Genomic DNA, 25,610 nt, shown 5'->3' on the forward strand with positions numbered 1-25,610 from the left:
CCAGTCATAGCTGAAGAATCTTCTGGATAAAAAGTAAAAAATCTTCAAAGAAAAACAAGATAGTCCAGTTGCCTTTGGATATAAAGTTACTCCAACACTCCGCAGTCTGCATTGGTTGCCGATCAGTTTCTGGTCACAATTCAAAGTGTTGGTTATGACCTATAAAGCCCTTCATGGCACCGGGCCAGAATATCTCAGGGACCGCCTTCTGTCGCACGAATCCCAGCGACCAGTTAGGTCCCACAGAGTGGGTCTTCTCCGGGTCCCGTCAACCAAACAATGTCGCTTGGCGGGACCCGGAGGAATAGCCTTCTCTGTGGCAGCCCCAACCCTCTGGAACCAACTCCCCCCAGAGATTAGAATTGCCCCCACCAGTGTTCTCTCTAAATTTTTTTGGGGGTGGGCGGAAAAGTATAGTGTCTGAGCGGCAGTCCCTTCGGGACTGGGCGACACAGAAATAATAATAAAATTTCCCTCTCGACTTCTGGGCAGGTTTGGAAAACTCTGAGTTGATGATGATTTTTAAGTGAGCGATTGCTCACCTGCTCAGCTTAGAGGGAATTATGGCCCCCACCCCCCTTGCATTTCGTAAGCTGCTTAAAACCCACCTCTGCCGCCAGGCATGGGGGAACTAAGATACACTTTCCCCCTAGGCCTTCACAATTTTATGTATGGTAGGTTTTATATAATGGGTTTTTAACTGTTTTTTTAGTATTGGATTTTGTTGTACTGTTTTACTGCTGTTGTTAGCCGCCCGGAGTCTGCGGAGAGGGGTGGCATACAAATCCAATAAATAATAATAATAATAATAATAATAATAATAATAATAATAATAATAATAATAATAAAAAGTGCCTTTGAGACATTTTTGTTGAAGATATCTGTTAAAGATACAGTACTGAGAAATCTGTAGAAATAGAAAAAATGTCATTTAAAAAAAAACTGAATGTCAGAATCATTGCCAAAATCCATTGTATTCATCAAGTTCTCACTGCATCTTTTCCAGCTTTAGCCAAATGAGGGCCAGAAGTATTTCATAGAAAATATTTCAGTATCTGCTGTCTCTGATGTGTTCAATATTATTTTTCTTCGTCTTCCTCCTCCTAAAGCACACTAATCAATTTAAATGAGTTATTTTGGCAAATTATTGCCAAGTATACTTAATTCTAGGTTTCTTATTCAAGAATGGAACATATTGTGCAACATGAAGCTTTTTTTAGTAAATGGTTTTTTTAAAATGGCAACTGGGATAACAACTAGCCCTCCATTCCCTTGAAAATTTTGCAGAAATCAACAGCGTTCAGATTTTAACTTATCCTAAAACAAAATTTGAAATTTGATAATGGTGCTTTAAGCACATAGTATTGTTGCCCAGTCATATGTCTGAAGAGCACAAATAAATGTCTTATGGAGATTCAGGTCATGATTGTCCTAAAGGTGCTTTTTCAAAAGGCAGCTTGAACTGTCTTTGTTTTTCCTTAAAGACATTTTTCTTCCCATTCATTCTTCTTCAATTCTGAAGCAGCTTTTGAAGTGAAGAAGCTTCTTGGAAGAGAAGTGTTTAAGGAAAAACAAATGAAGTTCAAGTTGCCTTTTGAAAAACACCCTTGGAGCATCACTGATATTATACATGTAATAAAATTATATGCATAATTTCCTTCCCTCTTGGAGGTGTAATGAGTTGTCATTCACACTATGGCCAATGAATCGAATGATGAGGTTTCACAGTGCTAAAGAAAGGATATTTGGCTAGGAACCAGTTCTTATTTTCATGGCATTCTCCTTAGTTTTTCTTTTGTCTTTCCTTTTTGGAAAGACAATTGGTTGTTTCAAGAAAAAAACCATAAAGACAATAACTTTGTTTCACTAATTGATAAATATTATTATCATTATTATTTATTAGGTTTGTATGCCTGGCCAACTTAAAATTAAGCATTGAACTTGTCATAAACCAAGTTCTAAGTGTTGTTGATTTCTTATCCAAGACTCCAACTACAACAAAACTATAACACTTGGGAAAATATAACAAAACACAGATTTGGGGTTTGGTAACTAAAAGTAGTTCAGATTAGTGGGATAAAAACATGGTCTCCTTATGGGCATGGAGAATTCATTTTTTAAAAGATTCTTTGGGATATAACTGTAATTTAATAACCAATATAGCCTATGGTATGACTGAATATAGTATACGAACTGAATTTTCTTGTAATGATCCTGGCTGTCTTATTATAGGGTTACTTCACTTATTATTTAAAGACACACAATAGTTTAATTGTTCCTTTATGCCTTGAAAATTTTTTAGATACATGAAATATGACCTAGGTTTTTATGGATGTAGAGCCTGCACATGAGAAGATCTCCACAGAGTTTGATGCCATTTCCAAAAGTCCATTTCCCAGGATCATGCCCAGGAAGAGAAGGCTTGTATTCACTTCTTACTCACACTTCTCTTGAGCTTGGCCTAGTAAAATGGCTGCAATTGCTGAAAAGCATTGGACCTGATGCAAAGAAGTACAAAATAGGAAAGTTTTATAAAGCAGAATATCAAGAAAGAGTTGTGAAAACAAGGAAGCCGGCTATAGAAGTGCTAACATTTTCTGACATTATCTGCTATAACTAGATAAAGTAAAAGGAACTCTATGTTGCCAAGGAAGGAGTGCTGTTGCTACGGGACATCATTATCAGACCAAGTTTGCAGAATTACTGTATAGGTTTCTTCCCCATCCTTGCCAAATGTAACCTTGAATGTAACCTTGTCTCCTCCCTCTCCACAGTTACAATAAATTTGGCTCAAAGCAGAGGGTGTGGCTTTCACTCACTAAAAAGGATAATGGATGTATTATTTTCTTCTCCAACTCCTTCAAAGATAATAACTTCTATATTACATTCCTTGATTAGTTAAACTAGAAAGGACTAGAAGACAATGTAGATATGTCTATGTATGTGAACATACACACATCATAACAGCACACATTTATGTTCATACTCACTTAACTATGAATATTTGGCCTTTTCTTCTGCTCTATGGGAATGCCACTGTATTCAGAGGTCAACTACCAGCATATAATGTCTTAGTAGGATTAGGAAGAACAAGCATCCTATCACTTCTCATCAGGGGTGGGCTCCTTATCTTTTCCTAATGGTGTGCTGCATGCACATTGCAATATTTTGTGTACACACATGCTCACTACACTCATCCACACATGTCCCTAGCACAATTTTGCTTCTGTGCATGTGCAGAGGGGCAATTTTCCTTCTAAGCATGCTCAGAAAGCTGAAAATCTCAGAAAATTATATTGAAAAGATAGCAGTACGCACCGACCGGCAAAGACAGATCAGATCCAGCGCAACAGAATTGTGCAATCGGTGGGCCGCTACTGGAGTGGACTACACCAGTAGAAACCCACCACTGCTTCTCAGCCACAATTTTAAGTTCTCAAAAACACCTTGAACATTTCAAAGTCTGATAATAGATGAGGAAGAATGTGCACAGGGGATATAATTTATTTTCTCCTTTATATTACTTGGGATTTGTTATAATTTAAGTTGTATTCTACTTTTACCGCTTTCCTTTGCAGATGCTAGAATGAAAGTGAATCACCTGCAGGCAGTGATTCAAGGATACAACCTTTTGATACATAAATCTATGGCAAGAACTAGGAAACTGTTAAGAAAAAAATTGCAGCAACTGCCATAAGCAAGATGCAAACCTTATTTTTAATCACAGAAGCAAAATCCCATTTCCTATCCACATAGAAAATGGGCTGAAGATTTCATGGTGTTAGAAATGGTTGCTACTCATTTCTTGCTATTGTAATAGACTAGCCTGCTTTCTGGATGCTTGCTTTTGACCTTCTCAAAAACAGTCTCCCACCACATCAAGTTTATTTTGGTGTTTCCCTCTTGAGCTTTCATGAAAGAGATGGCCTTTTCCTTTCCCTTTTCCTTCTCTCTCAAGATTTGTGATCCTAGAAGTATACGTCACTGCTTTGATTTGTGTCTCTGGGTCTCAGTAGCCAGGTTTGTGTCTTCTGTATGTTGAGGCCAAAATACTCTCCCCCCTGATTTCCTTTATCTATACCAAGTTGGGAGAAAATCAGAGAAGTGGGGGGGGGGGTGATGGTGGAACTGGATGAGGACAAAATAGTGGAAAGTCCGCTTTATCTTCATTATGCTGGACAAAGCAGAAAGAGGTAATGGAGTTAATCTGCAAAACAATGAGAAAAGAGTCCCAAAGGTAGTTTAAAAAAATAAAAATAAAAAAGCAACTGGACTTTGGTTTTCCTTGAAGACATTTCACTTCTCATCCAAGAAATTTCTTCAGTTCTGACTGAATGGTGGAGGATGGAAGGATTTGTATTCCTTGCACTCAGATAACTACAAGATGACTGACTTAATGACCAGATGAAAAAGCATCTTTGAGACAACCATGACCTGGATGACTGAGAATTTCCATTGAGATGGGGGTGGGGCTAGTTTGCCTCCTGTTGGTGTACCCTGGATAGCAAGGAAGTGTGAACCAAATGACCAGCAACAATTGGCATCCAGACTGCATTGAAAAATTGGCAGTTAATGACAGTTGGCAGTCAGACATCTTTGTAGAACTCCTGCCTCTCTAAATACATGGCAACTGATAATCAAAACCGACCTTCCTTGACAGCTTCTGTCAACTGTGGACAGGATCCATAGCCAACATGCTGTCTGCCAGGACTCATTGTGGTGTGACTGTGATGCTTCTCAACAAAATATCCATCATATTGTGTCTGAATGTCCAATTTTTTTTCAACATAGTCCACCGTCTTCTTGAATGGCTGGACTAGCCATTAACATTTGAACTACCATAAGTCCATGTGTCTGCCATATGATAAATAAACAAATAAATCCATAGACATAATGAGTAAAGAGCCAAAAATTTAATGGCCAGATTCTTAGATGGTTGTGTAAACAGGTAGAATCTAATGGACAGCCAGAGGTGAGTTTCCACAGAAATGGGAAGAGGGCTTTCTGCTGAGGTTGGTCATCAGATCTCTTGTCAAAAGCCTTGGGAAGTTCCAGTTATTTCCTGAGAAATTGGTATATTATTTAAATTTAAGTTATGGCTTTTAACTATTAGAACTAAATAGATGACATGAGAATAAAAGAACGAGCTGATTTATTGCATACAAATTCAGCCATAGGCAAAAGATAAGACCAGTTGCCTTCTTGATAGTTTACTCTACATCCTAATCACAATATTGCTCAAAGGTAGCATTTGATTTCTTTGTTCTTCCATTGAATTGGGAATGATGGGCAAAGGAGACGTGGATTTAACACTCTTGCTTGAAATCAGATTTGAAGGCTTGCCTGGGTGTCTAAAAAGTTGGTGAATGAACAGACAGGCTATTAGATTGGTAGGTCAGGGCATAGTTCCCTCTAAGCTGAGCAGTGAGCAATCGCTCACTTAAAAATCATCATCAACTCAGAGTTTTCCAAACCTGCCCAGAATCCGAGAGGGAAAGAGTGAGAGGGAAGGAGAGAGAGAGGAAGAGAGGAAGAGAGAGAAACAGATAGAAAAAAGAGAGGAAGGAAAAGAGAAAGAAAAAGAATGGGAGTAAGGAAGAGAGAAAGAAAATCAAAATCTAGTTTGAAAGTAGCTCAACTATTTAAGTGGCATTTTGATATTGATAGAGTTGCCCTATTATGAGCTCACTGTTATAGACACAGAGTACAGTACAGTATTTTATTTTGAAATTCTCTGAGGCAAAACAGGGTGGGGTTTTTTGTTTTTGTTTTGTTTGTTTGTTTATTTATTTATTTATTATTTATGTGCCGCCCAGTCCCAAAGGGACTGCCGCTCAGACACTATACTTTTCCGCCCACCTCCCAAAAAATTAGAGGAAACACTGGGTCAGGGATGGCAGGAACAGAGGTAGACTCATAGGCGAACAGCAAACATTTATTTCAGCACCACAGCAACAGAACAGAGAACAAGCAGTAGAATATCTTCTCTCAAAGTGAGAGGAATGCATAATTAGCCACAGGGTCTCAGTTTTTGCCATTCTATATGGTTGATGAAAAAATCACCTAGTGTGTAAAGAAATAATGTGATTTCAGGCTGCTTGTTTCTGACCTTGTCAGAAATAGCCTGACAGAGGCTATGAAAACAGAGTAATATTTCTGGAATAGTTTTAGTATATCTTTAGTCAACATATTATATTCAACCCTCACAAGCTATTCTCTATCCTCTTTCATGCAACAATAATTTTTGAAACTTGTTTATTTTAATCTTAATTTTTACCTTCTTCCTTTAATTATATTCTTTTTCTTTACATTAGATAATCCTAATATAACACTTATTGTTCTCTCCATAACATCCCCCTAAATATCGGTTCTGTACTATATATGTTACAACCCAACAAACCCATTCTGTAGTACAAAAGTATCTGGTCAAAACACAAGATTTTTTTTTAACATTTTCTTGAAACATACTGAAAGGACATATTGATATGAATCAATCTAGCCTTCGCTCTTTGCTTCTGTTACAGTAGTTGCTTGTGCTATTTTGCTATGGTAAGAAATCATTTGTTAGAAATTCATTCTTTAAGAGAATTGTATCCTTTTCTATCTTGTTTCTCACTTTTAAAATTCCTTTCAAAAGCTTGGCATATCCTTGGAGACAGTTCCCATGAACATCCTGCTCCATAGATAAAGGAGCACAAACACACAGACACAAGAACAAGAGATACTCTGTAAAATAGCAGAGTCAGGCCTGAACAAAGAATACGGTACTTTAAAAATCATGTTGGTGATGAACCTGTCTCTGATTGGGTGAACTTTGTCTCTATCGGTGTAAAATGTATATAATACCTGTCGGTGTCTTCATCCCCGGCAGTTTTTGCAGCAGGGCCAGGGGACACGATCTCTGGCAGCCGCCATCTTGGAAATGCCGAGATCTTGTGAGAATTCGCGAGATCTTGGCATCATCAGGAGGCTTCGGCCTGCCTGATGATGAGTCCAGGGCGGAGCCTGCCAGCCCTATAAAAGGGCTGGGCAGGCTCGAAAACCTCCTTTTTGCCCTGGACTCAGCAGCGAACACCCACCTGCCCTCCCTATCTTTCAGTGTGCTACAGAGGGTCGCCCTAGGGGGCCGAATAGGAATTTGGCGGTCATGGCATTTGCTATCACCGTTTTTTCGCCTATTCCACACTGCGGCAACGGATAGGCGGTTAGGGGGTGCTTTGCCCCTATGTAGGCTAATTGGCTTACCTTTGGTCATTTGGGTAGGCAGGTTAGGGGCGAAAAACTGGGTGGTGGTTTAGCAACTGCGTGTTCTCCGTTGGGCATCTTTGGGGATGATTGACAGGTTCTCTCCAAGGGCTTGTGGTTTGAGCGACCTGAGCTATTGGGGGGAATCTGTCTTTGGGTCCTGCCCATTTAATTCCCCTTGTAGGGGTTAGCAGGCAGGACCTCCCACATGCAAGTGCATGGCAGGATCTCAGGTGAGGGCGTGGTCCCTCACCTGGATCAGCATGGAGCTACGCCCATAAGTTGCCCCGGAAGTTTTTCTGACGTCATTTTCCGCCCCGGAAGCAATTGTTTGACCCTGCGGGTCCTTTGTTAGGGGTTATATTTAATTATGCTAATTTATGCTAATTTGTTTAATTAAATTATGCAAATTTAATTAATAAAAATGACCCAGTTTTAAATCCAGCTCTTGTGTCGTGTCGTTACTCCACCTCTTCTGCAATACTCCAAACCACTCTTGCAGTGTGTGACTATTCCTTACATGTATTTTGTCTGTGTTTGGATATAGTATTCACCCAGACTTTTTCTACTTTGGCCAAAGAATAAAAGCTTTTTCTTTTTTTACAAGCCTTTTCTCAAGTGTCATTCTCTTTGGCATCTCAGTTTGGGGAAACTTCTAAGATCTTATAGTATCTTCAGCTGGATGTGAACAGATGCACAACAATATAGTTGAAAACCAGATCGATTCCTATATTTTTCCACAATGGATTTTCTGATCAATTATCAGACTCTATAGTAACATTGCTGCAATGCAATTATCAAAATGTCATAATTATGAAGCATAAAAGGGCACACATTTCATACACAGCATACAAAAATCCAAGGGAAGCTTGATTGAACTCTTTTATGTTTATACCACAAATCTAACTTTGTATAAAAGTTAGGATATTTTGACTATCTGTTTTTGTTCTAATAGAATATCAAGAAAACAAATTTTAAGCAATATTAGAAATGTGCACTGCGTCACAATTCCTCAGAGACTCAGACTAATCCATCAATGACCACCACAAATAGACTGATGTCTCATTATAATGAGGCATCAAAGGAATCCTCCAACCATGCTTTCAATCAAATATGATAACATCTTGATGAAACAAAACATGATCAGATTTAAGATTCTCTCTCTCTCTCTTCCTCTCTCCCTCCCCCCCTTGGAATGGGGAAAAAAAACATAAGACATACTGGAATTTAATTTCAGCAGGCAGCCCAATACTGCAAAATGCATTTAAGCAGGAAGTTGCATGTGACCATCATATACTGTCTAAATGTTTCGCCTAAAGTACAATATGTGAAGCAGCTCTGACCATTCCTGCAACACTCCAATTACCACTGTAAAAATTACTTGTCAAAATTAATGATCAAAATTATTATTTAAGAAACGTATGTATTTTGCCATATGATGTTATATATACAGCCCATGAAATTTATGCATTATTTTAGGCTTATCTTTGAGCCTATAAATACAGTAATCATTTTAGCTGACATTTGCTTTATGGGGTAGATCCCATGATAATTTCCCCCTTTATTGATTGGCTTCCTCTGTCAATTGAGTCTGGAATCATTATTCAATCACATCCCATATCATGCATCAGTTCTCCTCATATCTCACTTCTATTACAAATGTAATGTAAAAGAAGAACAAACAAAAGCAATAAACTGTTGATAAGCTGTGGTTCTGTTTCTATTTCTGAATTCTGATATAATCTGTATGCCTTAGAAGACTTTGAGAGTTCTAGTTTTTAGCAAAGGAGAAATCTCTGATTATATTTCACTTTCCATAATAACTATAACATTATTTCACATTTATATAACATAGAAAGATTATTTAAATAGGTTAGTAATTGATACCACCACTACAGACCTACATGCCTTGATTTTCTACAACCACCTCATTTCCATGAGCTCCATTCATTGGGTGAGCTCCCAGCTCCTGCCCACCTAGCACTTCGAAAGCATGAAAATGCAAATTGATGAATAGGTACCACTTTGGTGTGAAGGTAATAACATGCCATGCTCCTTTGGCATATATACATGCTGGCCACATGGCCATGGAAATTGTCTTCAGAAAATGCTGGCTCCCTTGGCCAAGAAAAAGAGATGATTACTGCTTCCTAAAGCCAGAAATGACTGATAGAGAAACCTTTACCTTACAAAAATACAATAGATTTCAGGCCATGCAATAAACAACAAACCATTTGTGATAAATATAGAAGTGGAGATTTTTTTAAATACCTGTTATATTGCAGTATACCAAAAGAGGGGGAAGTGGACCACTCGCATCCGAGTCAATGTAGAAGAAACCAGATGTTTTTCCTTGGTGTCGATACATTTCACAGGATTGCTCATATATAGCTGAAAGGAAAAAAATATATGTTTTTTTTAGGCAAATATCAAAATAAAACTTGGGGTTGGTTAGATAAATTATTATTAGTGATGGGCGAACTGAACCCGCACAATTCAGGTCCGTACCAAATTTTGCGGTGTTTGGTATGCCGAACACGAACCTGAAATTTTTCCAAAGTTTGGGCAAAGTTCGGGGTCGTGTTTGGCGTTTGGAGTTTTGATGTCACCGGCAGGTTGCTAAGGACGCCAAGGTGATCACTTCCTGGATTCCATGGAATCCAGGAAGTGATCACCTTGGCGTCCTTAGCAACCTGCCAGTGACATCAAAGCTCCGACCCCAGAATATCTTCATGGGAGGGATTCCCTGTTTGGGTTCGAGTTTGGGTTCGGTTCGGTCGAATTTTGCGTAAAATTCGGCCGAACTTGCCGAACCTGAACACCGTTGGGTTCGCCCATCACTAGTTATTATTGTTTCAATATATTTATTTTATTTTAACTATTTATCAAATTTCTATACCATTTATCGTAAATATGTGACTCTATGTCTATCTCACTGCTGGTTGGCTGGATTTATTTGTGGAACAGTTACTGGTTTCTCCAGAAAAATGACTTTATCATAATTATTTATGATAAATCATAATTATTTCTTCCACATCACTGACATTAAGACAGTAAGAAGGACATGGTAAGCACAACATGACTCAGCAAAATAAACTGCCGTCTGATAGAGGTGTCACCATCAAAAAACAGTGCTATATCAACTTAAAACAGTCGTACTATGTTTTCTTTAAGCAGAAACAAACTAATCTTTATTTATAGACAATGTGGATGGGAACAAATATTTATCTCATTCACACAGATATTTCCTCCAATATGAAGATTTTAGTTTGGCGTAATCTTGATACAGTTAATGGATTTTTTTTAATATATAGGCATTATTTTTCCCTAGATGTTTTGAAAGGTAAGGATCTGCTGGTAATAAGAATACTATGTCTGATGAAATGGCTCAGAAATGAAGAGTTGAGCAAAGTACATAGCTTATTCTAGCTAGATCGTTTTACTTTTATTTTTATGTACAGGTTTTCAAATTGAAATTGGTCTCTAAGTGGTCTTAAATGGAAATGGAACAACCAAATTATAATATATTTAAACAATTCAGTCCAAAAATATTGCCCCCAATCAGCTGAGAGCTAGTTGGATGGAAGCTAGAAGATTATAAGAAACTCATTATTAGAAATAGTGTGTGTGAGTGAGTGTTCTGAAGCACAAAGAGCAATCCTAAAGGAAAAGGAACTGAAATCACTATTGGAAGTTCAGTAGGATTTACCATATCTAGGAATGAATGAAAACCCAACCTAGCAAACAAGAAAAGCCAATTGGGAAGCAAAAGTAGAGAAACAGTAAGTATAATGGTATAACATGTAATGGTAATCTCGGAGATTTATGCTAATGTTCTTGGGATGAATTTTTGTGAGAAGTATTGTACTCTGTCAAGAAAACTCAATATGTATGGGTGAATATAAGTAAGGTAAAGAAAGAACAAGGATTTAAAAAGAAAAAATTAGTATTAGAAAATTCTAGAAAGTTGAGGGAAATCTGTTCTACATCTGAAGTTAGGACTGCCATATTTCCAAGCAGCTTTCTTATCTATCATGTTTGTGACAGAAAACAACCGTGTACAAATTGTATTTATTTTGGTTGATTTTAATTTAATTGATTAAACTTAATATATAGGCCCACTCCAGAAAATTCTGGATTTTATTTGCTACCAGTACATAATGCTTTTTATTCTATTTAAACTTATTTTTCTCATATTATCATATAAGCCTCAAATGGTTGTTGTTAGTAGTGAAGTCATGTCTGACCCATCACAGCCCCATGGACAATGTTCTTCCAGGCCTTCCTGTACTCTACCATCCCCAGAGTCCAAATACTTATTCTGTTTTTCTGAGACAGTTTGGATATAGAGCTGGGATTCCTCACTCCAGAAATAAAAGTATGAGATCCTCTAAGCAACATCTTGGTAAGAATAGTAAAAAGAAACAACCCTAGCACTTTCTTCACCTTCCTCCATCTGTATTGCTATCATGTATATTACACAAAGTAGTATTGTACAAAGAGGTTGAAGTAAAAAAGGGATAATATACTGAAATATATGTAGGGGCCAATGAAAGACGGGTGATCAAGAGAAATAAATGCTGAAAGGTTTGATGTTCTGTTGCAGCCTGAACTGCATATTTCTTAAATAAACTTGGGAATAATTTATTATCTTTACCTCATATATTTAAATGTGAATTGCAATAGCCTGCCAAAAAATATTTGATGAGGTAAGGACCGTTCCAGTTATTATACAACGTTCTTTGCCTAAGCGATTCCTTGATTCTATGTGCTGTCTCTTTTCTAATTGTGAATTCTAATGTTTGCCTAGGTTCCAGATTTGATCTAAGTTTCAAGTATGGAAAAATAATTTTTCATTCCCTGGGGTGGAATATAAACTGAGTTTGAGGGGTATTTTCTACATTTAAATTGAAAGAATGAGGAACTGATTTACATGAAAGGTGTTATGTTTTATTTTATCGTATATGTACCGTATTTTTCGCTCTATAAGACGCACCTGCTGATAAGACGCACCTAGATTTTAGAGGAGGAAAATAGAAAAAAAATATTTTGAGTCAAAAAGGGGAGAGGAAGAGAGGAAGGAGTGAAAGAAGGGAGTGAGGGAGGGAAGAAGGGAGGAAGGAAAAGGAAAGCAAGAAATGGAGGGAGGAAAGGAAGGAAGGAAAGAAAGAAAGAAAGAAAGAAAGAAAGAAAGAAAGGGGGAAGGGACAGGAACAGAGGAAGGAAGCAAGGAAACTTATGAAAGGGGAGAGTAAGAGAGGAAGGACTGAAGGGAGGGAGGGAAGAAGGTAGGAAGGAGAAAGAAAAGAAGAAATAGAGGAAGGGAAGGTAAAAGAGAGAAAGAAAAAGAGCAAGAAAGAAAGCAAGAAAGAGAGAAAGAAAGAAAATGAAAGAGAAATAAAAATAGAGAGGGGGAATGAAAGAAATGGAATGAGGGAAGGAAGGAGAGAAAGAAAGCAAGAGAAAGAAAAAAGAATGAAAGAGCAAGAGAGCAAGAGAGAAAAAGAAAGAAGGAAAGAAAGAAAGAAAGAAAGAAAGAAAGAAAGAAAGAAAGGCAACTTCAAAGAAAGGCTCACTGAGCATCTCTCACTCTCTCTCTCTTTCTATCCCTCTTTCTTTCTTTCTCTTCCTTTCTCTCTCTCCTCTTTCTTTATCTCCTCTCTCTCCCTCCCTCTCTCTTTCTCTCCCCCCTCTCTCCCCCTTTCCCTCTCTCTTTCTCTCTCTCTCTTGCTATCTCTCCCCCCTCTCCCTCTCTCTCCCCCTTCTCCCTCTCTCTTTCTCTCTCTCCCTCTCTTGCTATCTCTCCCCCCTCTCCCACTCTCTTTCTCCCTCTCCCTCTCTTTCTCTCTCTCCCCCTCTCTCTTTCTCTCTCTCTCTCCCCCTCTTTCTCTCTCTTCTTCTCACTTTCTCTCTCTTGTTTCCTTTCTGTCTGGGCAGATGGCTGCCTTCTGCCTTGGGGCGCGATTCGCCCCCTCTCCTCCTCTGCCGCCGCCTTCTGCCTTGGGGCGCAATCCGCCCCCTCTCCTCCTCTGCCGCTTCCTGCCTTGGGCGAGCAATCCCGGAGTCCGGGATTGTGTGGCTTTGCGCCATGAAGAGGAAACGGCTCCGACAGCAGGGAAAAGTCGGCCGTTTTCTCTTCATGGCGTAAAGCCACCCTGTCCCGGACTCCCGTATTGCTCGCCCAAGGCAGGGGGCGGCGGAGGAGGAGGAGAGGGGGCGGATCGCGCCCCAAGGCAGAAGGCAGCGACGTTGGAGAGGGGGCAGATTGCGCCCCAAGGCAGGAGGAGGCAGCGGAGGAGAGGAGGCAGATCGCGCCCCAACGCAGGAGGTGGCAGAGGAGGAGAGGAGGCGGATCGGGCAGGCAATAGGGCAGCGTGGAGAAGCCAGGGGCGCATTTGGCCGGAGGCACCGTGGGGAGGCAGGGGCGGCCGCGGCTCCCTTTACTCCTACTGCCACACCTCCCCGCCCCCGCCCACCTCCCCGCGGGCTGGCAGGGGGATGGGGAGCGCGCGCCCGTGGAAAAGGGCGCTCGGATGTATTTGGGGGTGCACGCCTGCTCACGGGCGCAGCTTACAGGGAACGGTGGGCCAGGCAGCAGCTAGCCAGCCAGCCGGCGGGATGGCGCTTCCGAATTCGCAGCCTCCCCCCCCCTCCCTGCCTGCACCTTCGCTCCATAAGACGAGGCTGATTTTTCATCCTACTTTGGGAGGGAAAAAACTGCGTCTTATGGAGCGAAAAATACGGTAATTTTCTTCTGACAGAAGGGATAGGACCAGACTATCTCCGAGACTGCATTCTGCCGCACGAATCCCAGCGACCGGTGAGGTCCCACAGAGTCGGTCTCCTTAGGGTCCCATCAGCCAAACAATGTCGGCTGGTGGTACCTAGGGGAAGACCTAGGGGTGGCCCCAGCCCTCTGGAATCAGCTCCCCCTGGAGATTCACACTGCCACCACCCTCCTTGCCTTCCAAAAGAGTTCAAAAACTCATCTTTGTCATCAGGCCGGGAGTTGCTAGATCTTCCCCCTGATCAACAAATGTTTTTAGTATGATTGCCGAATGAATTTTAATGGGAGTTTTTAAAATTAGAATGTTTAAGGATTGTTTTTTAGGTATACTAATTGGATTGGGTTGTTTTACTACTATTTCTTTGTATACTGTACGTTGTGAGCCACCCCAAGTCCTCGGAGCGGGGTGGCATACAAATGTAAGTAAGTAAGTAAGTAAGTAAGTAAGTAAGTAAGTAAGTAAGTAAGTAAATAAATACACAAACAAACAAAGTAAACCCATTTCTGATTTTCCTGTCCTTATGTATGGGAGAATGAAACACCCATTTTCGAACCCTTCCTCTGAAACAGATATTGAGTAAGATTCAACTGTTTCTGAAATGTCACATATTGGATTCAGGCTTTTCTGAAGTTCAGTATTCAGAAAGAAAATCAAGTGAATTCTGCATAATCAAAATATATACAACACTAAGAAAAACACTCACACTTTTAGAAGAGAATAATTTAGAAGAGAATAATTATTGAATAAACATTCATTTTAGTTCATTAGTTACAACATCTTGCTTAATGTTGTTGGATTTGCTTTTGCTTTGCTTTGCTTTTTAGCTGTTGAGATGTTTACACAGTTACATGAAAGTTAATTGATAGGGGAAAAAAACATTTTTGTCTCCATAGGATGCAATAATATTTTGGATGAATTTTGCACATGTTCAAGAAAGCATAGATGTTTATTCCTTGTAATAAATAAGTAAATGTTACTGGTGTTGGAGATAAAATCTAAAAATGAGATGAAAATAGGAATCAATTTATATTTGTATTGCCCTGAAATCATCTCTACACAGATGATATTTTGTAGAAAAGCAGGCCAACAATTGGACAACATGTGGGCCAACTTTTTGAAATTCCTTTATTTTTTAATTTAATGTTACTTTTCTTTAATAGCTATATATGACTATTTTTCATATATATATGGATAAACTTAAATTATACAATCATCTGGTTCTGGTTTTTCATAAAACAATTATTGTAATATTTTAGTACTTTTTTATATGTTGATATTTTGAATTTGGTCTATGAAAGAAAACAATTCTTATTTCTTGCAAGAGTTTAGCCAGAACATGGTAAACTGCGATAAAATGTGATTGTCGAGCCTTGTGTGGATTACTTTTATTTAAACTTTTCTGAGTGCAAACATTTGAATTATTTGATGACAATTTACGCTGGTTGATTCAACTTTGGCTGACTTCTATGTACTGCTATCTTAAGTTAGTAAGGTTATTCTATAAATAATAAAATGTGTTTTTTTCAAATACAGTGGAACCCCGACATAAGAGCTGCTCGACTTAAGAGCTACTCGAGATAAGAGCTGGGAGAGGAGAGACATTTTTTTATTTTATTTTAGTTATTACTTGGATTTGTATGCCGCCCCTCTCCGCGATACGAGCCGAGAAGAGCCGGGCTGGCTTACTTTCCTTCCTTCCCGCGCTGATGCAGAGCCACTCGAACAAAGCGTCGCGCCCCTCTGATGCTTTCGGCGGCTTCCGAAGCGACGCTGAGCTCTTTTGCCGCCAAAAGCGTCAGGGGGCGTGACGCTTTGTTCGAGTGGCTCTGCATCAGCGCGGGAAGGAAGGAAAGTAAGCCAGCCCGGCTCTTCTCGGCTCGTATCCCGGCACTTGGTGAGTGGAGAGGTGGTCGCCTCCCCTGCCGCCCCACTCTGGGGGTCCTTGGCTTCTGCTGGGGGTGGGGGGATCCGAACGCTGTTTTGAATTTCACATTCCGAGTGGCCCAAACGCCAAAGGCGAACTTCCGCACCTCAGGAGTTAGCTCGCAAACGGCGCGGCTGTTTTAAAACATCGCTGCCGGCCTGGGGGGGGAGAGGGAAAGGGGGGAGAGGGGGGAGAGAAAGAGAGAGGGAGAGAGAGAAAGAGAGAGGGAAAGGGGGGAGAGGGGGGAGAGAAAGAGAGAGGGATAGAAAGAGAGAGAGAGGGAGAGATGCTCAGTGAGCCTTTCTTTGAAGTTGCCTTTCTTTCTTTCTTTCTTTCTTTCTTTCTCTCTCTCTTTCTTTTTCTCTCTTGCGCTCTTGCTCTTTCATTCTTTTTTCTTTCTCTTTCTTTCTTTCTTTCTTTCTTTCTTTCTTTCTCTTTCTTTCTCTTTCTTTCTTTCTTTCTTTCTTTCTCTTGCTTTCTTTCTCTTGCTTTCTCTCCTTCCTTCCCTCCTTCCATTTCTTTCATTCTCCCTCTCTATTTTTATTTCTCTTTCATTTTCTTTCTTTCTCTCTTGCTTGCTTTCTTTCTTGCTCTTTTTCTTTCTCTCTTTTACCTTCCCTTCCTCTATTTCTTGCTTTCCTTTTCCTTCCTCCCTTCTTTCCTCCCTCTACAGGATTGGGTGGCAGTGAAGTTACTCTCCCCTTTCATAAGTTTCCTTGCTTCCTTCCTCTGTTCCTGTCCCTTCACCCTTTCTTTCTTCCTTTCTTTCTTTCTTCCTTCCTTTCTTTCTTTCCTTCCTTCCTTTCCTCCCTCCATTTCTTGCTTTCCTTTTCCTTCCTCCCTTCTTTCCTCCCTCTACAGGATTGGGTGGCAGTGAAGTTGAATAAATAACTACAGTTTAATGAATAAAAATAAAAGTTTGCCATGTTGATTGTTTTGGGTAAAAAGAGGAAGGGAAGGAAAGCTCTCAGCTTATCATCTTATTAATAAGTAAAGTTACATTTATTCTTGCAATGTCTTTTTGCATAATTTAGACTAACTTTGTGAGTTTTTTGAGGGCTGGAACCAATTAAAATTATTTACATTAATTCCTATGGGGAAAAGTCGTTCGAGATAAGAGCTGCTCGACTTAAGAGCGCAGGTCCGGAATGAATTAAACTCGTATCTCGAGGTACCACTGTACTGAAATATTTATCTATTGCCTAGGGAACACAAAACCATCCTGAGGTATCAATCAGATGCTCTGGAAACATACTCTGCAAGTCAGAAGTTCAAAGAGCTAGGCAGTTAATAGGCCACGAAAAAAGGCCTTATATTTGTTTTAATTAAGCAGTTCAACTTGTGGAGACAATAGAATATGTGTCATTAAAATACTTTGGACAGTCTCAAACTGCTTTGGGCCAGTGCTACAGAAATCTCTCCCCCCACCTTCAAATATTGGCTTAAGATCTTCCATACTTAGATGGCTTGGAAATTGCTCATACCACGAGCTGGGCCTACTCAGCCTGGAAGAGATGTAGTGCATGAGACAAGCAGTAATTCCTGTACATGGTTTACTAAAACTTTTGAAAATGGTTCAAAGGAGATTCCAGAGAATTGGCTTAGATATATACAGCAATGTTTTCTAGTCACCAAATCTGAAAATTGTTCAGTGCAAGTCAAGGATGCTTCAGACAAGCCATATTGCTATAGTGGCATATTATAGAGTACAGTGATCCCCCGAGTTTCGCGATCCCGATCATTGCGAAATGCTATATCGCGATTTTTCAACCCGGAAGTAAAAACACCATCTGCGCATGCGCGCCCTTTTTTCTATGGCCACGCATGCGTAGATGGCGCCGGGCAGATCAGCTGCTGGGCGGCTTCCCTGGGTCTTCCCCCTCTTGCTGGCGGGAGGGCGAGTGGCAGGCATCAGCGAGGAGTTTGCGTGGGCAGCGTGGAAACCCCAGCGCCGCTTCCCAGCTGAGTCCTGAAGCCAAACGCGGAAGTTCACTTCAGGACTCAGCTGGGAAGCGGTGCGAGCGAATGGCGTGGGCGGGCGAAGGGCGGGCGCGCGGGCAGGCAGGCGGCGGGCGCAGCAGCAGCGAGGAGTTTGCGTGGGCGGCGGGGAAACCCCAATCTTCGGCTCCTCGCTGCTGCGGCGGAAGTAAAAACACCATCTGCGCATGCGCAGATGGTGTTTTTACTTCCGCACCGCTACTTCGCGAAAAACTGATCATCGCGAGGGGTCCTAGAACGGAACCCTCGCGATAATCGGGGAACCACTGTATATGGGCCACTACTACATGAGGAAATATCTCTTAGCCTGGTCCTGTATCACAAGCTCTATGGGAAAAGGCCAAGAAAGCTCTGAAGCAGGTTGTGGCAAAACACTATGGTTTCTTCAATCTTACAAGTAAGGGAAACACTGCAGTTTTGAAGGTGTGTATCATTGCTTTCTTTGAAGCTTTCCATGTTACAAAATCATCACAGACATTTTAATATTTCATATGTTATGAGTAAGACACAGGGTATTGCCTGAGTATTATCTCTGATCCAACTATTTCACAATGTGAATATGGGATCTCCTGGCAATGATCTCCAAGCATTCACCAACATTATAAGGAAATGTCAAAAACTTAAATAAGTATATTTTTCACAGAGAATAGTGCAGGAACAAAGGGAGTATATCAGGCCCATAATGGTTGGAAAATCATTGTGATGACATTTTCCATGTATACACAGAATGTATTAATTTCCTAAAAGTATATTTTTAAGATGACATTTTGTCAATCATGAATGTTATACTTTGCTTTAAATAAAATAAAGAAAAGTAAAAGAATTAAATTAATTCCACATATTGGGTTGGATTCTCTGCCACCAGGTTTTAATGATATTTCCAAATCCACTTTACTTGGCACAACTATGTATTATGAACAAAGAAAAAGAGATGTGAATCCCCATTCATTACTAATGAAGGAGAATGGTTTTATAGAGTATTTATGCCAATGCAAGGGATTATAAGACACAAACTGATAAAATAAAATGTCTATTCTAAAAACTAAGTACAGTGATCCCTCGGTTAGCGCGGGGGTTACATTCCAAGACCTCCCGCGCTAACCGATTTCCGCGTTATACTGGATGCGGAAGTAAAAACACCATCTGCGCATGCGCGCCCTTTGTTCCATGGCCGCACATGCGCAGAAGGTGGAGCGACGCAAGTTCGGAGGCTGGCAATGCAATGGTGATTTTTCCGGGCTCCTCGCCGCTACCCACAGGGCAGCGCTGGCGGCAATGGCAATGGCAACCCTCCCTCCTTCCCTCCTTCCCTCCCTCCTTCCCTCCTTCCTTCCTCTCACCGGCTTTCTTGGGGCAGCGCTGGCGGCAATGGCAATGGCAACCCTCCCTCCTTCCCTTCTCTCCCTCCCTCCTTCCTTCCTGATTTTGGCCAATCAGCAATCAGTATGACGTCATCGGGCGGGAAAAACCGTGGTGTAGGAAAAAAAACGCGGACTTATTTTTTAATTAATATTTTTTGAAAAACTGCGTTGCAGCGTTTCGCGCTAATCGAGAACGCGCAAATCGAGGGATCACTGTATACCATTGTAGTAGGCTTAAATGGCATAGCACATTCCCAGGGGTATACATGCATATTTCCAAAGAGAAGAGAGATAGGTGTGTGCACATATACTGCATGTGGGTGTGTGTATGTATGTATGTATGTATGTATGTATGTATGTATGTATATATGTATGTATGTATGTATGTATGTATGTGTATAGTACACACACACACACGTACACACACACAGAGAGAGAGGTTTTATATTGGGAATATAATGGGCATCCTTTCTCTGATTTCTATTGCTTATCTTTCCTTAATTAATTTCCTGGCAACTACTGTATGTGGAGTTGCGTGATGGGCTACCAAAATTTTTACTACCACACTGTGGGCGTGGCTTATGCATTTTGTTTCAACATCTTGCAGTGCAAATTGGGTGCTCTGGGATGGAGCTCCAAATTTTGCTACTGGAACTGCTTTCCTGACCGTTCCCGTAGGAGCCCATCACTGGTGGAGCTGCAAGTAATATCCATGCAAATTTCACTGTACTATTTGCTGGAGAGACGGAGTAACGACACGGACACCAGAGCTGGATTTAAAATTGGGTCATTTTTATTAACATAAATTTGCATAATTTATTCAAATACTTTGCATAAATTAGCATAAACAACTATGACCCGGAAATGGACCTGCAGGGTCAAACAAATACTTCCGGGGCGGAAATGACGTTATGCCAACAAACATTCCTGGGCAACTCATGGGCGTATCTCGATGCAAGGTCCAGGTGAGGGCCAGGCCGTCACCTGTGACCTTTTTCTGCCATGCTGTGGATGAGGGGGGTCCCACCGGCTAACCCGAATCGGGGAATTAAAGGTGCAGGACCCAAAGACAGGTTCCCCCCAGCTGCTCAGGCAGAAACTCCCTCCATGAGCTTGCGGAGAACCTGTCAATCATCCCCAAAGATGCCCAAGGGAGAACGTGCGGTTGCTAAACCACCCAGTTTTCCGCCCCTAACCTGCCTACCCAAATGACCAAAGGTAAGCCAATTAACCTAATTAATGCAAGCACCCCCTAACCGCACATCCAGCACCTCAGTGTGGAATGGCCGAAAAAACAGCTCAGCTAAGAGGCAGAACTGCAAAAAATTCCCATTCGGCCCCCTAAGGGCGACCCCTAAGCACACTGCAAAATAGTGGAGGGCGGGCGGGTGTCTGCTCTTGTAAAGCAGTCCGGGCGAAAAGGGAGAGCCCCGGGCCTGCTCGCCCTTATATAGGGCAAGCAGGCCCTGCCCGGACCAATCAGGGACCTGGCCAATCGGGTCCCGATCTCCCGAGCGAAGTCTCGCATCGCGAGACTTCGCCCGGGATCCAAGATGGCGGCCGCCATGAGGGACCGTGTCTCCCGGTCCCTCCAGCAAAGCCTGCCAGCCGGGTAAGTCCGGCGCTGCCCTTGCTGGAGAGACGGAGTAACGACACGGACACCAGAGCTGGATTTAAAATTGGGTCATTTTTATTAACATAAATTTGCATAATTTATTCAAATACTTTGCATAAATTAGCATAAACAACTATGACCCGGAAATGGACCTGCAGGGTCAAACAAATACTTCCGGGGCGGAAATGACGTTATGCCAACAAACATTCCTGGGCAACTCATGGGCGTATCTCGATGCAAGGTCCAGGTGAGGGCCAGGCCGTCACCTGTGACCTTTTTCTGCCATGCTGTGCATGAGGGGGGTCCCACCGGCTAACCCGAATCGGGGAATTAAAGGTGCAGGACCCAAGGACAGGTTCCCCCCAGCTGCTCAGGCAGAAACTCCCTCCATGAGCTTGCGGAGAACCTGTCAATCATCCCCAAAGATGCCCAAGGGAGAACGCGCGGTTGCTAAACCACCCAGTTTTCCGCCCCTAACCTGCCACAGGAGCGGGGGTCAGATCTCTATCTTGGCCCCCCGACTCCCCCCTCTAGCTGCGCCAGCTCACGCAGAGACCGCTGCAGGTCCTGTAAGAAAATGGCGTTCCACCGCTCAGACAGGTGAACGCCATCATCTCGGTAAAGCCATGGCCGGCCTATTGAGATAAGGGGATGGGATACTACCACTCCACCCAATTCCCTAACCGTTTTACCCATAGCCCTATTCACCCGTCGCCTAGCCCGGTGAATGGCCCTAAGGGGAGAGGCGTCCCTCCAAACAAGCCTAGGTAATAGTTCTGACCACACCACTTGCGTGGTGGGCCAGACCTCACGAAGCCTTCGCAGGTCTTCGCGTGCCTGGATGATCAGCGCCAGGCCTCCCAGTATGCACAGGTCATTGCCACCTAAGTGCAATACCAGCCACCTGGGTGCGGCCACAGGACACTGCCCACCCAAACCCACTTGGGAACGACTCCAGGAGCCGCCCCCCCCATATTGCCGGGCGCAGCCACAAAATGCTGGCCGCCCAGCCACACCGGTAGGAGACCCTCCCACCGCATACCTCTCCGGCCCCTCCAGGCAACCCTGACCCACCGCCCCAGGGACGGCTGGGTCCCGACAGTGCTCCTGGCCGCCAGGCGGCCGGCCCAACAAATCATGCTGTGGCCACACAGCAGCGCCGTCGGTGTCGCGTCAGCCTGGGGACCTGCAAGAGGAAACACACGCAGAGAGGTCACCTAGCCTAAGCCCTGCCTAGGATCCTCAGCGGGCCTAACATAACCCAAATATGCCGCTGACCACCAGCGGCCGATCACCCGAATCCAGTGGGCCGGGAAACCAGAAAGTGCCGTGCTAGGGGCGCCGCCGATACGGAACGACGCGTTCCATAACCGGCGGGATCCGTGCCCACCTGGGCCCTTGCCCTGGGTACTAACGCACAAAATCGTAAACGGGTCGGAAGGGGTACCGTCCCAATGCCTAGACGGGCCCCCCGCATCCGACTCCCGCGGAAAACAACAGAAGCTGTAGGGCGGCCACCGTACACACCGATTGGTCGGTGGCCGCACTAAGTTAAATGGTAACCCCTCTGCGTAGCTGATCTGACTCGGACCGCCTTACCACAAGGGACCCCCCCCTTGTCTAAAGGCCAGATCAGCGTGCTGGAAGGCACGGAGCGAATTGCCAGCCTGAGATGAGGCCAGGCCTCACTGACCCCAAGGGCCCCACAAGCATGACACAAGTCGCTGCTCCAAAAAAGACGGGCCTCTTACAATGAGGAACACAGACTGCCAAAACCACGTTGATTAAAGACAGCTGCTCCACCATCAGAGCCTGACGAGTGTCACCAGGGGGCCCCGCTCGCTCCCTAACACAGCCATCCAGCACCTACCGGATGCAAAGTCACCCGAAAAAGCTGCAAACCCCCCCACCTTGGACAGAAAGGCGAGGCCGGCTAACCAGGACCGGATCGTCCTAACTGACAGGCCACGCTGCCCCAGCTGGACGCAGAACCCGGCCAGGCGCTATACAGGGACGGGCCAGCTAAGCTGGTAACCCCTGCCCTGCCTGAAATCCCCAAACTCCTTGCCCGCATGCTGGTATGCCCCAAGGGTGCCGGGCGCTACAGACAAGGGGATTGCCCGGGATGCCCCGTCTCTCCACCACTCTGGATCCCTCCCAGACTCCATAGGTGGCCGGGGAACGCTTCTGGCAACTCTCGGGCCCACGGGGCCAGGGTCCGAAACCTGGACAACTGACCACGGGACAAGGCGTCAGCAACCACGTTATCTAACCCGGGGACATGCTTAGCCAAAAACAATGCGTTTAGAGACAAGGACCTGTGCACAAAATGGCGGACAAGCCGCATGACCCTGTCGCTCTTCGAGGACAGGGCATTCACCACATGGACAACCGCTAGGTTGTCACACCAAAAGTGCACGGTCGTGTCCCTAAACTGCTCCCCCCAAAGCTCTAAGGCCACTATTAATGGGAAGAGCTCCAGGAACGTCAGGTCCTTAACCAACGAAGAGGCACTCCATTCCGGAGGCCATGCCGACCAGCACCACTGGTCACCTAACACCACCCCGAAACCACAAGTCCCCGCGGCGTCAGAGCAGAGCTGCAACTCAGCTTCCAAGAGAAGCTCGTGCCTCCAGAAAGACAAACCATTAAACCTGACCAAAAAATCCCGCCACACGCCGAGGTCAGCCCTGACCCCAGCGCAAAGGCGGGTGCGATGATGGGGCAAACGGAGCCCCTTCATCGCATCATACAACCTCCTGGAAAAAGCCCTACCAGGAACAACTACCCGACAGGCAAAATTAAGAATGCCTGCCAATTCCTGAAGCTGCCGTAGGGTCACCTTCCGGCAGCTCAGGACCTCGTCAAGCTTCCGCTTAATCTTTACCAACTTCTCTAGGGGCAATCTAGAAGATTGCTCCTCTGAGTCCAATTCAATACCCAGAAAGGTAATCCTGGTGGCGGGGCCTTCGGTCTTCTCAGAGGCTAAAGGCACCCCCAATTGAGCACAAAGGGCTTCGAAGTCCCGCATCAGGGCAAAACATTGCTCCGAATGCGCAGGCCCTGCCAACAGGAAATCATCTAGGTAGTGAACGACCGTACCCAGACCACTTTGCCTCCTGAGCGCCCACTCCAAGAAGGTGCTAAAACTATTGAAAAGCGAGCACGAGACAGAGCACACCATGGGCAAAGCTCTGTCCACATAATAACCCCCCTCAAAATGGAAGCCCAACAGCTCAAAGTCGTCTGGGTGTATGGGGAGGAGCCGGAATGCCGACTTAATGTCGCATTTACCCATAAGGGCTCCCACCCCACACTTCCTAACCATAGTCACGGCTGCATCAAAGGACGCATACCGGACTGAACACAGCTCGTCAGGAATGAAATCATTCACTGACTCCCCTTTTGGAAAAGACAAATGGTGAATCAACCTAAATTCACCACTCGCCTTTTTGGGGACCACACCTAAGGGAGACACCCGAAGATTCGGGAAGGGCGGCTCCGAGAAGGGCCCAAGGACCCTGCCCTCGGCCACCTCCTTCCCAATCTTCTCCCTAACAATGTCTTCATGACCAACAACCGACCTAAGGTTGTCGGACATGAAGGCCTTCCTAACACCCAGGTAAGGGATCCTAAATCCCTCTGAAAAGCCTAGCAAGAGAGCGGCCGCTCTCGAGCGAGGGTGGTAGTCACCCAACCAACCCTCAAGCACCATTAAATTAATTGGGCTGGGCCCCTTTTCCCCCAGCAGGTGGGGGAGGCTTAGGGAGACCCGAGCCTTTCTTTTCAATCCCCTTCTTGGGGCGGGGGCACACGGCTGCGGAATGGTTTCCCCCACAACTTCCGCAGGCGTGACGAAACCTGCAAAAGGGACGGAAACACGCCCCCTTTGCAGCGAACTCGTGACACACCAAAGAGGCCCCTTTTCCAACGGCACCCGCCACGGCCTTGGCCGGCGCGGGCGGCGCGGGCTCCTCTTCCATAAAGTGACCGCTATCGGTCCTATCACAGCCCTCCTTCCCTGACATATGCGTGGCCTGGAACCACAGGTCCGGAACCACCATATCCCAAGGCAAGTAGGGGTCATGGGCAATACGCATCCTAAACCCCTTGTCGTAATGCCTCCATATGGTGCCCCCATATTCAAAATGCGCCCTTGCGATAAGGTCGATGTACTTCAGCAAGGCAGCGGCCCTACCCGGCTGCCTCTGAATTACCACCGACACAAAGGTCAGAAAGGCGTACAGCCACGAGCTGAAGCACTTTGTGACCTTTGTTTTCTTTACCTTCTCCCCAGGGACCACCTCCTTGTCCTGTTTAGGGACCTCCCTGTTTAAAATGGAGAAAAGATCGACGTACTCCCCCCGCCATATTGCCTCCTTTACTGACGGGTGAAGATGGTACCCCAAAGGCGTCGTGGGCAACCCACAAGGGATGGCCCCAGGCTTGATGCTGGCGAACGGGTCCCACACCGTGGTGGCCCCCAAGCCCAGCACCCCAAGCCCCGGTGGATACATAAAAGGAACCGGTGGCATAATGGCCGGTGGAGGAGGGATCCAACCCCCCACCCCCGCCCCGGTTGGGACAGGTACCCCCGGCGCCCCCGCAAGCGGAGCCGGCGGGGACCAAACCTGTCCACAAATGCCTGCAGCAGCTCCCATAAAGCTGTTGCCACCCCC

At 44.2% G+C, this 25,610-nt stretch overlaps 1 protein-coding gene across 1 annotated transcript in view; it reads right to left on the reverse strand.

Moving 5' to 3' along the window:
* CNTNAP5 (contactin associated protein family member 5) overlaps positions 1-25,610 on the reverse strand; it is a 485,513-nt gene that overhangs the window by 145,266 nt on the left and 314,637 nt on the right. Inside the window, exon 12 of the mRNA XM_070729992.1 lies at positions 9,517-9,636. Within this exon, the coding sequence (XP_070586093.1) occupies positions 9,517-9,636 (120 nt within the window). The remainder of the gene's footprint in view (positions 1-9,516; positions 9,637-25,610) is intronic.

Source organism: Erythrolamprus reginae, chromosome 1 (assembly GCF_031021105.1).
Source record: "Erythrolamprus reginae isolate rEryReg1 chromosome 1, rEryReg1.hap1, whole genome shotgun sequence".
NCBI classification, from domain to species: Eukaryota; Metazoa; Chordata; class Lepidosauria; order Squamata; family Dipsadidae; genus Erythrolamprus; species Erythrolamprus reginae.